The following is a 17,539-nucleotide window of genomic DNA, read 5'->3' as shown; positions in this document are numbered from 1 at the left end:
TGGCAATACACTTAATCACAATTCAATTTACTCTCGATCTGATGATGTTCGCATAAAAAAATGCCTGGATCTTGACAAATCGAAGTCTGTATCTAGGAAACATTTCTAATTGTTAGCATTTTGTCCCAAGTGCTAAGCTGAAATTGTATTTAAAACATCCAATAGTTACAGGAAAGGCAAAAAGAACTAAAAAACAAACCAACAAACCCTCCCTCACCACCTTTACAATACAAACACGCCACTGTTGATATTAATAAAAAGTGTTCTTAGACAGTTATGTCCAATGTAATTACAAAGTAGAAATTATTTTGTTTAGCATCCTAAGGCAAAAACTAGGATTAGATCCTTGGCTGATATGGATGAACACAGTGTCACTGAGCGCTAGGACTGTGCTGACCAAGGAAGATGAGGATTTCTCCCCAGCTCCTGCAGACAAGATATCTGCACCCATTCATAGCAGGTAAGAATCCAATTCTATAATCCTACATGAGTAATCTGTTCCCCTCTCCTCATCCCAGGCTTTCCTGGGTAACTAGTAGTCATAAGCAAGAAGGATCAGATTCTGCCATCCCTGTGCAAGCTGAGCAATGTTTTATTTAATGGCAAGTCACAGGGGCAACTTATGGAAAGGCAGAAGGTGACAGAATTGGACCCTAAGACTCGGTGGTACCACACTTCCCTCCTTTCTTGTGGCTAAAGGAAGGATGGGAGAAAATGAGTTTTATTTTATGCCTCACTTTAGGGAAAAAAATTCAAATTTCAGTAGATTCCCATGATCTGTTTGGTCTGGCTTAAACACTGCTCTGTTGCAGAAACTGCAACAAGTTCCTGCAAGCAAAGAGCAGGAACTGATGGCAGATCAGATTCCTATTTAAGTTCCAGCAAATGAGCTTAAACACTACCAAGTAATGTGTTAATACTGTACTCAGATCAGCATGTCCTTGGAGAATAAAGGCCCCAACAGCAAAGTAAGTAGGATTTCAAAACACAAAAAGTAGAAGACAGGTCATTTTGCATTGAGAGATAACAGAGGTAAATTCACAGGTAGCACTGCAGAGGCAAGTTTAGAGACAGAGATAAATCAGTTTCTGGATTCTCCCTGGTGAGAGGATCATCATCTTTCTGCTCTTTCCATATCCCAAATTCTACATGTCAAACTGGGAGAACTGGGCTTTAAGGCTGCTTAGCTGTTCACTGCTGGTGAAATTTAAGCATTCTCAATTGCCTATCCTAGCGGGGATGGGCAGCAGTGATCAACATACCTTGTATCCTCCCAGATTTGATAAAAATCCCAACTAAACACAAAGTACTGTGGGATATACACAGGCTGTAGGTCTAGATGGAGGAAATTCACCTGTACAGCAAAGCTTCATAAGAAATCACAGGAGGATTTTTTTCTGTTTTAAAGCAAAATATAATCTGTGTATCTCCACTTAACTAGGACCACAAGAGATAAAGCAGTGCAACACTGAAGGAGTTTCTCTAGTATCCCTGGTTAAAAGCTCTGAGTAAGCACGTCAGACTGGTCCATGACACTGAACTGACAGACTCCTTATCCATTGATCTCAGGACTGCGTTTGGCAAGTCGATCTGTTTATGGTACTGTCTTTTTAATCCACATGTCCCAGGAATTAAAAATCTCATCTTCAGTAAGGGTCAGCTGGATGCTGTTGTTTTCCCTCTTGAGGGACAATTTGCAAAAGCCTCTCTCTGCAGGAAAGCTGGAAGTCTTAGCAGGCGCTGGCTCTAGGAGTCTGGAGCTTCTGTTGCTTCCTGGACCGTCCTCCTCAAGTTGCCCTTGACTTTGACAAATTCAGGTGCATTTTCCTGCTCTTCCTGTATCTTCTGTTGCTCCAGTTCCAGCTTAAAAGGGAATCACATGTAAAAAGAAATACATAAACCAGATCATTGAAATACAAGACAAAAAACTAAAGGTTTCAATAACTGGCCACGCAAAACTCTTTAAACTGCTTCCTTTCCTGCTCTCATGGAAAAGATAAAGTTGCAGTTCTTTGGGAGTATCTGTTCTCATAAATGATAAATCTTTTCAAATCCTTGGCTCCAGCTCATTCCAGATGTCCACCTTTGCCAGATGGACCAAAATTCTGCAAGACTAGTACTAGAACAAGATGAAGTATTTTTGAAGAAATGTCTAAGATGACATCTTCATTGAAGAAACAACCATAATTTCTTTCTCTGGCTTTTACAACAGGACAAGGACAAATGTGCCTTGTGGAAGAACACATGTGAACAGCTACTACTGAGCACACTTGCAGAATTTATTTCTGGGTGTCTAGGAATGGATTTCTGTATCTAACATGAGCCTCTTTTGGTGTATCAGTTTGGCCTACCACAAAAAGCAATTAAAAAAAAAAATCCTCCTTGGCCCTTAGTTATTAATTTTTGAGAGTCCATTCACTGCCATTTTTAACCCAGCTGGAGCTTCTGCCCATGCAGACGCTTGAAATTACCATATGAGGTTAGATACACTGCTCTATGGGGCAAGGCCCATACAGAACATGGCTTACACACTGCACAGAATACGGATTGATTCGCAGTCCCCAGTGAAGGCAGGTAAGTCAGCAGAAAGAAGAAACAACCCTTTAGAGAAAGGACTTATTTTTTTTTACAGACCAAGGTCTCCCTTATTAATGGAGACCATGTATGGCGCACCTAAATAATCTCTCCTTTGTCTCTGGTTCACTGGCAAGGGACATGCCTTGTCAGAGCAAATCATGACAATGTTTCTCTATAAGTCGTGTTGTCAATTAATGCCAGTCATATGATGTTTACAAAGTCACAACATTGTTTGCAATGAGCCGGCTTTTCCTCTTCTAACAGAATTTTCTATTCTACCTATGTCCTTGGATGGTTTAGTTTCAAATGAAACCTTCCCACAAGCTGAACCATTTGAAGCTGGACCCTTCAAGAGCAGAAAGGAAAAGTGATGGGATGATACACTTAAAAATACAATAGCTTTTTCCCTCCAAAAATCTTTCTAAGCCTAATTAAAAAAAAATATAATAAAACCCCCAAAACCTAAATAATGACTGGATTACACCTCATTTTCAGTAGAGTAAGTATTTGGCTTAATTGATCTCCATTGACAAAAACAAGAGATACTGTTTTAAAGCATTCATTCATTTAAAAATAAATGCAATGCTCGATGCACAGTGAATTCTCTGATGAGGTGTTTCGCTGTAGAACTATTTCCTCACTGGTACATGAGGTGCCTTAATTGGCACAAAGACACTGGGCTGGCCCTGTGCCTAGCAGTAAGCCTCACCACAATGAACTCCAACTCCACATCAGCTCCATACCCAGGGCCTGAGGATTTTTTCCCTCATTTGAAAACGCCAATGGGCTCATATGTTTTAAGGCTACAAAAGATCTTCTGAAAGTCATCTAGTTTCTTAGGTAAGGCAGAAACCATAGGCAGTTCCTATACAGTAAGTGACAACAAACAGGTAATTGTAGACTGTGATTTGACTCATCCTAAAAAAGATATCTGCATTTGACCAGAGGAAATGTGCCAAAAATCGGCTGCTGCTTCTTTCCTGTCTACAAAGGGAGCCTCGGTTGAGCGGCTCAGGTGTAGATGTGTGAAGGTAGTGTTATTCCGCATCTCACCTGCTCCAGTTTCTGCTGCCGTTTCAGTAGCTCTATTTCCAAGTCTGATTTCTTCTTTTGTGCTTCCTCTTCTTTTTGTTGTTTAATAACTTGATCCCGTTTTCTTTTCTCCATCACCTTCTGTAGCTCTGGTTTGTTCTGAGGTGCAAGACCCCTTCAAATCAAATGGGAGGAGTGAGGGTGGGGGTGGGAAACAGGGAAGTAAGAGATAGGTTTTAATTAGCAGAAATTCACACAGAATTGTAGGCAGGTTTTCTAAAGTCAACTAGTTGCCTATTTAGATACATTGGAATATAAATAATTAAAAGGAAAAAAACATGCAGTCATTTGCTTGGTTTCTAACTAAAACCCTAAAATAGACTTTAAGCCATATTATTTCTGAGGATATTTCCCTTCAAAGTGCATGCTAGTATTTCTCCTGGATAATTCTCTATTTTGACTTTCATCTTCTGTCTTCCCTATATTCTCTCAATTCCAGAAGGAGGATTAAAAAAACCCATCATAAATCTAGAGTCTAGCAGAACCAGAAACAAATTTTGGACAAAAAGACGTCCCTTGCTGACTGCTAACTGGGAGAGATTGTGTTCAGACAGTCCTATGCAGGATATTATGCCCACAGAAGTCTGCATGGACAGAACTAAAAGGCTGTGGATTTTGTCACACTGCTCCTGCAAATTGTGGACTCTGACCTTCCTTGAAAATATGAGTGCTTTATCCATGCCTGGCTGCGAAGCTATTTACAGTGAGAGCTCCCAGGCTACACTAAAATTCACAAAGAGGGTAAGACAACAGAAATCCAGAATACAAAAAGTTGCAGTCACCTTGGAGACCAGAAAAAGGCTGGGGGATTCTCCCTCTCGCAAGGCTTTAGGTACAACATCAACTGAACATTTCAAGTCTGTTCAGCACAAATTGCTTTCCAAGCCAACTACTCTAAAATGAGAAAGCTCACTCTTTGGGAAGATGCATGACTTTATTTATACAGGCACATACACAGATACACACTCACTCCTACTTATTTTTGTGACTTCAGCTATTTCTTTTATCTCTGTTATGCTATAATGTTTTCAAAATTTGTTATAAGACTCAAAGCCCTCCCCATTATTCAGATACTAGCATCACTTAAGTGAGAAAAGATCCAAAATTTGCCTTTGTTATTGTCATCTTCCCTGTGAAGACTATTATGTGAAAACATCCAGCACTAATTTTAACATCAACTATTTTTTATTTCAAATTTAAGAAATTAAATTATCTGAATAAGCTTTCAGAAAGCATATTTTTACTCTCCTCTACTTACTATGTATCTGTGGTTGCCTAATTCTTCCATAATATGCCCATCTGACAGCATGTCCAATAATACATTAAAATGCCATTTTATGGTGACATTTATGAATGACTCCATATATTATGCAACACTCTTTCCCCGTACATACCCTGACAGCAAAATCAAATATTTAGCAACACCAAATGCTGTTCCCTATTTCTCATAATAGATCTCATGGCCTGAATGCAACAGAAGCTACAAGATTGTGTTAATATTTTATGTTTCATGCTATTTTAATTACATTTTAACACATAAAACTTTAGTCAGGCAGAGAAAAGCTGGAGTGATTTTTTATTACTACTGCTGCTGCTACTACTACTGCTACTACTACTACTGGGTCAGTGAGAGCTGAATCAATGGAAACTTCCGTGTCGGCAATTAGCAATCAAGACAGCCATGAACCAGAGGCAAGCTGCTAAGTAACATTACTCCTTCCTGCTTTTTTTAAGCAACGTTGCAGCGTGACAAAGCAGAGGCATGAGAATGATTTAGATGTGCTGTAGCTATAGTAAAGGGGACCCACAGAAGATACAGGTAAATACAACCTCTCAGTCTAATCAAGTGGGGCTGGTAGTCAGACCTGCAACAGAACAACTCTAACATCAATCCTATTTTCAATCTTCTATGTAAGAAGGAAAAGCAACGAACAGACAGCTACTGGATTAACTGAGGGTCTTGTACTACCTCCGTGGTGATTGTTCTGGTTAAATAAAAAAACCTAAAGCTTTGATATTAGAGTAAGGAAAGTGTGTTATAGCACAAGTTACAGCTGATCGGGTTAAAACCTCTGCAAGGGACAGGACCAACACTGCAGAGCTGAGGCTGAGTCCTAGTAAGTAAAAACAGTTTAAGATAAGTAACCAGTGCCTTGAGGGGCCACTCCCTGGATCTTTTTTTGCCCAAAACAACCACCATTTCTGCCAGTAAGTAACTACATCAGTTGAAGACCCAACAGACACTGCTCACAGTAGGCATGGAGAATGATCGGACCAGCGCTGCCTAGTATTTTCTAAGACATGGCTGATCAGAGGTGACTGGTCAAAAATTGAAGCTGCTGGTGCCTACACTGAGTCTTCACAATAAAATAAGGTGCATGCTAAGCAGACTTCTATAAGAGCACTAAAATTCCTCCATACATATGGCAATTTGCAGTAACAAAGCAGAATGCAAGCCTAATATCTACATTACGGAAAAGCCTCGTATCAGAAGTGGTACAGAGGCACGAAGCACAGATGACTAACCCTCTTTTCAAAAAACACCAGTTTTTCTGCTGGTGAAAAACCTCAAAGTATTTCATTTCTGCACCAATAAATAAGAATCTAAAATTAACATATGCAGCTAATCAAAATCACAGTAAGAAAAGAGTGGGTATTGAGGGCTCTGCAACTCCTCTGTGTAATAGGATATTCTCCTAGAAGAAAAGAACTCCATACTATTTAAAAGTGCTTTATGCTTTCATAAACTTAAAAAATAGCCTTAATTTATTGCAGCCTCCACATCCTTTAGAATAAGATCATAAGTCGGGAAACTTCAACCAGCTTTCTTTCAATGCCTATAAACTTCTTGGTGCTAGGTACTGACTTTGATGTTTAATCCCATTAACAAAAAAATAGGACAAACACCTATTTAGGCCAGTTTCTTCCAATTCAGTTGGCATTCTGTAAAACATTTCTACTTCTTCAGCACTAAAGAAATGCTGTATTGTGTATGCAGTTCATTTAGAATTAAGTATCTAAGCCTAGCATTTGTGAGGATTTCACTATTACAAATAGAAAAGACCCTTTCTCCCCTCAAACTACGACCCTGCCAGAGGGGAAAGAGAGAAACTTTCATAATGTGACTCCTCCTGCCAGACAGACAAATCCACTTGTGCTGGAGTAGCCAAAGCAATAGCTTCCTCCTCTCCTCTATCGAGGTCCTGGGTCTGCAAAAGTCTGAATGGCTGCTACCAGCAATGTTGTTCTCAAACACACCCTGAAATACCATTCTTCTGCTTCGGTTTTGTGGATCCCCACACTCTTGCCTCTGCAAAGCCCATTTTGGTTGGCTTCAATGCACCAAATCACTCATTTACATCATAGTTAGTTTCTGATTGTTTAAATGGAGGAGCCTCAACAGCCTTGGTGGCTTTCCCTCCACCATGTGGTCTGGTGGCTTTTTTTTTACTATGTTTTCTAAATGAGTCCTCTGTTGCTGAAGAGGTTTAATAACAGAACTTCAGCTATCGCTGGGCCAACTGCCTGAGTCTATAAGTTGATTAAATCAAGTTCCAGTTATTTACATCTTTCAAAGCAATATATAGAGCAACAGCTGCACATCCCAGCCCAGAATGAAGGAAGCAGCATTTTCATAACATACAAAGAAACACGTGTGCAGCACCAGAGCAGGCACCAAACTGTCACACTGCACTGCGAGAAAGATAAAGTAAGTAGAGAACAGTTTCATGTGAAATAAAATATATGACTTCTTAGAATTAGAAGTGGCTCCATAAAACTCTGCGCTGGGAATGGTGAAAGCCCATAGATTTTATCATCCTGCTGATAACAGCAACATTTTGGCAAATACTTGATAAAGTTAAGAGCTCAAGACAAATTATGGTGCCCATGTAACCAACATGAAATGTGACATGCTTCCTGCAGAAACCGACTCTTTGCGAGCAGTCACAAAAACAAAATCAGAAGTCTTTTACAGCAAGCTTTTGCAAAGCAACTGAAATTCAAAGAGAAATAAACACCACAGTTAAGAATCAGAGTATTTTCATCGATAAGATCTGAATCAACAAAAAGCGTCTGCTGGGTTTTGGGTAAAACGTCATTTTGATGAAACTAAAACTCAGGCTGTGTGTTTGGGGTGGGACGGTGACAGAAATGATTTTTAGATTCTTACCTTTTCTGATTCATAAGCAGCTCTCTGTGGAGATCTTGATGATTCCGGGATGACTTCACAGGATTAATTAATTTCTGAGGTCTAATTAATTCAGGATTGTCATCATCTATGTAGTCTGGTTCAGCCATAATCTTTCTTGGAATGGGATATGGATCTTTGGGTTCAGTGTCCTTATTCACAGTATCTGTAAAACAGGGGAAACACTGCAGTAAATTTACGCTGAAAAGCCTTTTAAAGATGTATTAAAACATAAAGACAGCATATTACACTGGTAACAGTTACGTTTTTCCAAGATTAATATTGTCTGTAGTAAGTAAAGCCCTCAGAGCAAACATCAGTAGCATCTTTTCAAAGAGACAGCAATTTCACAACAATGTCATCGCCAACAGCCTGCATCCATTGACTTCGGAGATGCAGAACCCCCTGATTTAAGAACTATACAAATAATTTAGGTTAAGTGCATGACGAGCCATATTGATTTTAATGAGCCTGCTCAGATGAAGTATCTAAAGATCAGCAATATTGAGACCCTAAAGACATTTTAAATACTGACTATATGACATACTACAAGTGTGTACCAAAAACCACAGAGAGTCCCATTTTCTGCCATCAGTATCATGCCAGCTACAGCGAAAACAACTTCTCTGGATAAGCCCTGAAGTGTACTGTACCAAGTAAATGCTTCCCTGTGGAAATTGCTAGGTCTGCAATTGTTGGGATGGGGGACAGATTTCTGAGTGGAAAGGTAGACGAGAAAAAGTTGGGTGAGGTTGTTTCTTAAAGGCCACATTTCACCCCGTGAAAATCCACAGGAATCCACTGATCTGAAGGCAATGAAGGCTGGATGATTTATATCATCTGGAAATGTGGCATTTTCCTACCCTGCTATAGAAAGCGTATTTATAGACCAAATCACAATACTTTTAATCAACAGAGGACAAGTAAACTCCAGTTTTCAAATAATTTATACGTGACCATTCACACCCCCTTCCATTAAAAAGCCTCAGTCACAAAAAGTTCAGCCCAAAGCACATTCAGCGCAGCTTTGCCTCCGTTTGCTGTCGTGGAAACCTGCACGCAGAATCTGGCACACTGCAATTATCAGTCTGACGAAACATTGGCCCCTCAGACCCCCAAAAAAGTAATCTCGCAGCATGTGTGTTCAGACAGATGAATCAGTGGGACATGAAAGAAAAGGCGAGAGACCTCCGTTAGCCTGACCGGCAGAACAGCTGAATGCTCCATGCTGTATGGTACGGGGCTATGAGGCAAATCAGAGAATCACTGGGATTTGCTGCTTATTTTCCAGTAAAAGCTGAAGATGTGCTTTAATTTAGATCCCACTGTTACCAGCCCTTCCTTCCCTCTCTCACTCCACAGGCTGTAAAACCTAAGTTCAGTCGCAGTTTAATCCCTAAACTATTGTGTTTCATTACCCCACGCAACGCTCCAGGCTTGGGGAGGAGTGGCTGGAGAGCTGCCCGGCGGAAAGGGACCTTGGGGTGCTGGTTGACAGCTGGCTGAACATGAGCCAGCAGTGTGCCCAGGTGGCCAAGAAGGCCAACAGCGTCCTGGCCTGTATCAGCAATAGTGTGGCCAGCAGGAGTAGGGAAGTGATCGTGTCCCTGTACTCGGCCCTGGTGAGGCCGCACCTCGAATCCTGTGTTCAGTTTTGGGCCCCTCACTACAAGAAGGACATTGAGGTGCTGGAGCGTGTCCAGAGAAGGGCAACGAAGCTGGTGAGGGGTCTGGAGCACAAGTCTTATGAGGAGCGGCTGAGGGAACTGGGGTTGTTCAGTCTGGAGAAGAGGAGGCTGAGGGGAGACCTTATCGCTCTCTACAACTACCTGAAAGGGGGTTGTGGTGAGGTGGGTGTTGGCCTCTTCTCCCAAGTAACTAGTGATAGGACAAGAGGAAATGGCTTCAAGTTGCGCCAGGGGAGGTTTAGATTGGATATTAGGAAAAATTTCTTCACTGAGAGAGTGGTCAAGCACTGGAACAGGCTGCCCAGGGAGGTGGTGGAGTCGCCATCTCTGGAAGATATTGCTGTACATGACTGCTGTACATGTACTTCATACTGACATTAATCATGCAATAAAAATACTACTCCCATCACCCCTTCACAGTCCTTCTTGCTTCCAACAAGAAACCAGCTGTCTCCGCCCACGTGAAATCTTGACAAACAGGATCACTGGAAAACTGAGGTGTGAAGAAACGTGGAAGACTTCTAATCCAACCTCCTGCTGAGAGCAGGAACCGCTATGAGATCTGACCAGGCTGCTCAGGACTTTACCCAGCAAGGTCATGAAGTTCTTCAAGGCTGCACAGCCTCCCTGGGCAACCCTGCTCGCCTGTCTTCATGGTGAAGTTCTTCCCTGCACCCGTATGAACTTCTTGTTTCAACTCAACGCCCGTTGCCTCTCACCCTCCAACCATGAACCATGGTGAAGAGCTTGGGTCCGTCTTCTCAGTAAGTTCTTCCCAGGCATGGGGGGCTGCTGTTAGGTCCCCCCAACCCCGCCTCTGCTCCGGGCTGAGCCAGCCAAGGTCCCTCAGCATCTGTGAGAGCATCTGCACCCCAGCCTCCAGCCCATCTTGGTGGTCCTTCGCTGAACTCATACCTCAGTTCCCTTGCTGTTTAACTGCATGCCATATTAAAAAACCCAAATCCCCCCAAAACCCAAACCACAGCATACTTCTCAGTGTAGCACCATGTAGCACCATGCTATTAATAAAAAGTGTATGGAAGTCTATTCTCTTCGCCACAGACATTGAGTAAACTAGCTACAGGGTTTTTTCTGTTTTTTAAAATATGGACACAATTCGTACTTCCCCAGCGTTCAGGTCACACTTACAACAACTAAAACAGCTCAAATATTACATATCCAGCCTCCACCTGAAATAAACCTGCTCTGGAAATATTTGTTTTTCTGTACTCCTCTATCAGTTCTGTTGTGCTGATGGGGCTGTGAGCCTTCTAGAAGGATTTAGCATCAACAGCTCTCCATTAAAGTAATCCCCCAAATAACCTGCTGCTTCTTCAGGACAAGTCTTCTCTTCGCTTAGGCAAAGATGAAAAACACAGAATTACCCTACAACTCTGTCATAAACAATGTACTATTTTTCTAACATGAGCCCCTGAAAAACAATTTGATTCAATCATTTCTCAGAAAGTTTGATGTAATATTTTGCAGCATGTAGATTTGCTTTTGGCAAGCCCTTAAAATCAATTCTAATTATTCTTCTTTCTTCTGACCCATCTCTATTCTTAAAAACATGTACTCAGCTCAGAGGTCAGGAATCGTGGTTTCCTAACGTAACATGAACTCTACTAGCAACAAACTTGAATAAATAAACTTCCTTGGGAACTGAAGACGCTTTCCGTGTATGATTAAGCTGTAAATGATTTCAGCCAGGATTTCCAAACAGAGCCAGCAAAGCAGAGAACCCGGTTCCCACCCAGCGAATCCTCTCACACCCTTTGCAAACCTCACTCTGGCTGCAGGCCACCAACCCAGTCCTGCAGAGTCACTGTGTCATATTATACACAAGCAATTATTAAGATAGTGTGATTTCTACCCACACCCTTTCAAAGCAAACGTTTACAAAAGCACAGGCAGGCTTCACATCAGAAGGAAACTAAGGCACAGAGGATTCACCACGCAACGGCAGACAGAGCTGGCAGTGTAGCCCCCGAGTTTCATTCTGAGATTCAGAATGAAATAATAATAAACCAATAAACCAGTTAAGCTCGATGACAGAATCCCTTAGAAGTCCTTAAAGAAAGTTTAATCAATGTTCAAGCAGTAACAATTAAAAAAGTATTAATTCCACGAGTGTCTAGTGCTCATCACCACACGAGTCACAACCAATAAAGCTGCTTTCAGATCATCATTAGGTGCAACAGTGGGACACGAATAATCCAAACAATCACTTAGCAGGAATATGCTGCCTTAAGAGCATCTGAGAGGCTCCTTTTTTTACTGTTACGTGATCAATTGAGAATGCACAATCCATTTCTGTATTTCCCCATTACCTTGCTCCGAAACAAAGGCAAGAGATTTGTATTCAAGGGATGTTTTAGCTGAGCTTGGCTCACGTTTAATACACCCACTAATTTGGCAGGTGCTTCCCCAGTGTACTTGCTGAATTAGCTGTTGCTGCACAAGCAGCACAACAGCATTTACCTACCCTAACTTGTCCTGCCTGTGGAAGTCTCACAGACTTTGTCCATGACTTCTTACATACACGTGTATTTTCATTCAGAAAGAATAAACTGGGGATCCTGCATGGAAGAGGACTTTTAACGCCTCAAACAGAACTGCAAAGCAATTTTAATATCCCACTAGACAAAGAAAATGCCTCTGTATAAAAATAACATGAAGTATTCTCCCAGAGAGAAGTTTAATGTTTTCAGACACAAAGATGTTCTTAGAGCAATCAAGAAGTGCCATACTGGTACCTCAGCCTTGGAGAGCCAAGACCAAGTAGCCACAGACCTGCAATTCTCGCGTTTATTTTCTTTGGAGCGCAAGTAAATTCAGGGAGAAAGGAAGAGACCCTTGAAGTTGATCATACTGAACAGATATAACTGAACCAGGGTGTGCCAGAAGCACGCACGTTTTTATTTGGGGGAACATGTCCAACAGGCATGTTTGCTGCCAGTGTTACTTCTTTTTTATTTTATCTATAGAGGGTTTTTTTAAGCAAAAGTTCCTTAGTGGTAGTAACACTGGAAACGCGCGTACAAAGAGAGGTACAGACAGCCACTAGTGTTTTTAACAGATTCAAAGTAGATCTTAACAACACCAGGTTAAGAATTCAGCAGCTGTCAGAGCTTTTGCTACAACAGGGCTCCCATGGCTTCAGCAAGAGAGGGAAGTTCATGCCAAAACGCCCGCATGTTTATATGGCATTCAGGGAATTGCATTTATTTTCTATCTGGTATTCCTCATACCAGAAATCACCTTCTACATACGGAATCGGAATATAAAAATTCCTGTGAGACACCATATATTTACATTATTATACACATATATGGCATTTTCACCCTTCAAATGATTCTCACAATTATTTCCAGCTGTGAAAGCAAGAGGTAGAGGTGAGGCTCTTTCAAAGGCAGATAAATAAATGCCTAAAAATACCGATGAACATCAATAGACTAGTCCAGGATCCAAAAGTTACATTAAGACTAAATTCACATGATTTCCTTTTTGCCTTAATAAATTCTTGAATTAATAACTTCCATAGAAGCATGAGCCCAAACACTGAATACCTCCTGATGTAAGATCTTATTCTCGAGAAATCTTCAACATCTGTTCTGAGCTGTACTGTAAACCAGCAAACACTATTTTTCAAGACTTACATTTTTAGCTCTTTAAACTACCGTGTAGACTTGTGGTTTGTTACAAGTAACCCAAAGGCATTCTTTGAGAAGAAATATGGTTTTACTCTCTCCCTTCTGATTTCGAGAGGAACCGGAATAGAAATTCTTCAGCATGTCTCTGCTCAGACATTACACGACCAGCACCGCCTCGCATCGGCCAACTTGGGTAGAAAGCAAAAGAGCTACTTAAACGCAGGGTGTGCTTTCCAGGCACCTTCTCAGCACTGTTTGCACATGAAAGCTCACCACCGCTATCATTTTTATCTATATGCTCTCAGTGCAGCAAGAGGCACTTGACTAGAGAGATTTACTTGATTAATCCTTGATTATAGATATCATTAATAACTTCCCACAGCTCACCCTTTAATTCAAAGTAAAACAGAAGTAAACCGCTCTCCCCAGCCAAGTTGCTCAAGCCAGCCACCATCCAAGGAGTTTAGCTTTTATTCACACCGTCATTCGTGGCTGAAAGGGATGATGGAGTTTGCATCATGGCAAAACACAGCCAGACCACCTGTGGAGAGAGAGGGAAGGACAGAAGAGGTCCTGGTGGCTGCAGTTCCTCCCAGCCCCTCATGCTTTGTTCAAAAAGGCTGCCACTTCCCAGCTGCAAGAGTTTTGCTTCTAGATCAGAAGAGTAGAGTGCCTTCACCTGCCTCAAAATCAAACATGTTTAGGGCAGCATGTACCTACTGTGCCATAGGGAACATTCATTGAGTATCATCCTGTTACCAGATTACTTACTACATTACTATTCTTCAAACAAAATTAAGACCATCAGACTTTTAAACCCTTTGGCAGGCATATAGCTTTTGTTTATGGCTCCAGCCTTGCCTTACTGATCTTAGGCAAGTTATTTCATTCCTCTGTGCCCCAGCTCATACACGTGCAAGAGAAAACCATCTTAGAAACCACCACGACCTTCTGCAAGGCCAGTCTCCCTTCTCCTTGTCGTGCACTTTAAAATCATCAGACCCCAGCAGATAAAATGAAGTAGCAAGACTGAAAAACTTCTGTCTGTACTATGCCAGAACAGTTCTAACTCACAGCACCTTCCTTACACTGGGCATCATCAGTTCATGGCTTCATTAGTTGCACAGCTGCCAAAAGATTGACAGACCACGCAGACTTCTCTCAGTAACAAGGGTGCTGCTCCGTTGACCAGGGCAGCCCAAAGCAATCTCAGTGATGTCAAGGGTATGGAAAGAAGCAGGGCTTGCTGGCTGCTGAAGCTGTTGTCACTTCAGAGGATATTAAAATGAACTAAACCACTCAAAGTCTCAAGGAAATCCAGTTAACACTCATTTTCTTCCTTTAAGTACTGCTAAGAGTGTAATGTCAACAAAACATCCACTAGATGAGAAAGGAGAAGAAAGAGGGTCATTTTAAAGATGTTTGCATTGGTACTGACACCTAAAGGGAGACAGAGTGCAAGATTTGGGGCAGTGCTCCACACTGTTACAATTCTCTCAAATGCAAAGAGCTGCTTACGGTTCTCAGTTTAAACACCGGTGGGCAGTCTCTGCTCCTGTGTTCTGCAGTTCAGTCAAGCTTTGGGTGCTAAGGGAAGAGCCCAGATCCGCCCAGAGGCCGAGGGCTGAAGACCAATGCTGGTGGGGACAGAACAGTGGGTCCCTCTTGGTCTCTAGTCTACTTGGAAAAGAGATGCAGAAAGACACAAATGGCTTTGAGAATAGCCTTACCCTCCACTAAAAATCACCAGGCCCAATGAACAGGAATTTGTATTAATCCAAAGGAATTTTCCCGCAGGCTGCAAGATCTGTGATGAAGCTCTCTGCCACCAGCTTTGAAACCTGCTGGAAGTACCAGCTCTAAATAGTTGCATTTCTTTCTCCTCTTGCTCACTTAAAATGCTGAAGAGGTCTCAATGCAGCTGTGTAATTAGAGGTGGAAGAAGAGAGAAAGCACCTCTCCTTTCCTACTGCAACAGGAGGTCTCCACCAAGGCGGGCTAAGAGCACTGGGAGAGAAGGAGATGGAGACCTTCGTTCACCACTGCAGGCTGAGACTGGATCCCCTTTTTGTCTGATGCAGGCAAAACTCGGATATAGACTTCCCCTGCAACAAACTACTTAGAATCTCATTTTTAATACAGGCAGTGGAAAAGACAGAAAGACATAGGATGAAGACTAGCACACTGTGCACAGTGCCCATCTCCCCTAAATCCTGGTCCATGCTCGCCCCACTGTAACACCATGGTTCCATCTGAGATTAATGGCAGACACAGCAGACTATGCATCTTACATCATTTCTCTTCCCCAAAAGTCCAACATGTTTATTAAGGACTTGATATTTTCCACACTCATTTTGCTCAGGTCATTGTGACTACTGAAATACCTAGACAGGGTTGGGGATGCGGAAAGCCATTCTGATGGCAAGAAGACCCAGTGTTTTGGACACCTCTCATCAAAAAGGCCCTTAGTGACTGTATTGCTTCCTTCCTGTCGAAAGCAGCATGTCGTGCACACACCGCCTCCCCTCCATCCCATCTAATGTCATTCATTTGAAAGGAATAAATCATGACTAGCAAAGGCATGCAACTGAATGTATATCTGGCTTTCACCAATACATTACACGGGTAATTATCACACCGCAGTAAACATGATTTTCAGGAGACGATCACTGAAATTATGCCTCCTAGGAAATGCACTCCAAACCACAGTCTGCAACTAGGTTTAGGTAACTAGCAATTTATTTATACATGGGTCAACAGTGATCCATACGTGATTCTGAAATGATGCATCTTTTAAAGAGATTTTAAGATTAGAAAAGCAAATAAGGTCCATTTATACTCCCTGCAGCTACAGTGCACCATCAGTGTTCTAGACCAGCCCGTTTGGACCGCTAAATTAAAAATCAGGGCAGGTTTGGTTCAATCAAATTTAACTACATTAGAATATGGGATTTTGTATGAAAACTGAGCCTTGATTTAAAATCAGAAGTCCATCAGAGGACAGTTTCTTCAAGGCTTCACTGTTGCAAATGTTAAGAACTATCAAACAGTGTCACCCAGTGGTAAAGGACTTCCTACAGACGGGAAGAGAGTGGAAAAAGGAGGGGGGAAGAAGGGGGAAGACTGACCCAAATCTATGTTTATATACAAAACCGCTAAACTTAAGAGCAAACAAACAAAATCCCACACCATTTTAGCAGCAAGTCTTACTTCGAAGTCATTCTATTTCTGAAAACATCAGCATTAGAGGACAGTGATCCTTCAAATATAAAAGGTTTAACACTAAAGAGGTGCATTTCTGAGGGAGAGGGGGAAATCCAGAGCAGCCAGTGTTAATTGGGAGTGGAAACATTTCAAACATCTGACTTGAGATGCTTAAAAGGAGACTGGTGAATCTTGAATGCTCTTAAACTCTAGTTCAGAAGACTTCTGCAAGATTCTTCCAGGGAAGAAACACATCGATGGTGGTTGTTTCTGCACTTGTTCTGTATTTTGTTCACTAAGATTTGGCGAGCGACATGAGAAAGTAACACATGTCCCAGGGAGGCCAAGTGAGATCGAGTATAGCTCAGGCTCCCTGAACAGAAACACTCTTCTGGATGCTGTGATGCTGACGATGATGCTGAAGGACCCTGGTAAATACTCAACCGGGTAGAAGTCTATGCCGAATATAAGCCAAAAGGGGTAAAATGACCTTTGATATACCTGACAAAATTTTGGAGCAAGAGAAAAGGGAGGTTATTTGGCACCCATGTAAACATGATTGGCACAGCAAAGTTTTCTTATTTATAAAGAAAATAGGATGCTAAAAAGCAAATGGAAGAGCAGCATCTATGAACTGGAGAACATGCCCTATATTGAGGCAGTTCTACAAGCTCTGCTCAGTTGATTTTTAAAACGTGAAGATTAAGACCAGCCTGATTGTCGAGCCACAAACCCAACAAAGCTTTGAGAAAGTTCAACGGCTGGAGATCGGGGCTAGAAAACAAATTCCTAAAATAAGGTACACACTTTTAAAGTGAGGGGAATAAAATGCTAGATTTAATAAAAGATTTGTGGTAGGAAGTCAGCAACAGTTCTGTTGCATGGAGAGACCAAATTACAGGATCATAATTACCCCTTTTAATTTTACAAATTTATAGATTTATAAAGGCAATTAGTAAGTGTTTGCAAGGGGGTCTGAAGATGAAAATCTTAATCAGGTAATGCCTTAATCAGGTAATTATGCATTCAGTAGCTACAGCAGCAAAAATGAGACCAAGCGAGCTAAGTATTCCACATGCTGCCTAAGTCACACCCGTGCTGTAAATCCCGGAGCGCTGCCAACAGGAGCATACCGG

General features: G+C 41.7%; 1 protein-coding gene across 1 annotated transcript; it reads right to left on the bottom strand.

Annotated features, from left to right (window-relative positions):
- Positions 1-1,153: 1,153 nt before the first annotated feature.
- On the bottom strand, positions 1,154-8,025 carry FAM107B (family with sequence similarity 107, member B). The gene is made up of 3 exons (XM_010293436.1): positions 7,841-8,025; positions 3,631-3,784; positions 1,154-1,863 (listed from the first exon to the last, which is right to left on the bottom strand). The coding sequence occupies exons 1-3, from the start codon at positions 7,966-7,968 to the stop codon at positions 1,747-1,749; spliced, it is 399 nt and encodes a 132-aa protein (XP_010291738.1). The 5' UTR covers positions 7,969-8,025; the 3' UTR covers positions 1,154-1,746.
- Positions 8,026-17,539: the final 9,514 nt, after the last annotated feature.

The sequence above is a fragment of the Phaethon lepturus genome, unplaced genomic scaffold (assembly GCF_000687285.1).
Source record: "Phaethon lepturus isolate BGI_N335 unplaced genomic scaffold, ASM68728v1 scaffold8768, whole genome shotgun sequence".
Taxonomy (NCBI): Eukaryota; Metazoa; Chordata; class Aves; order Phaethontiformes; family Phaethontidae; genus Phaethon; species Phaethon lepturus.
The sequence above is the reverse complement of the archived record's forward strand: the minus strand, read 5'-3'. Positions and strand labels throughout refer to the sequence as shown.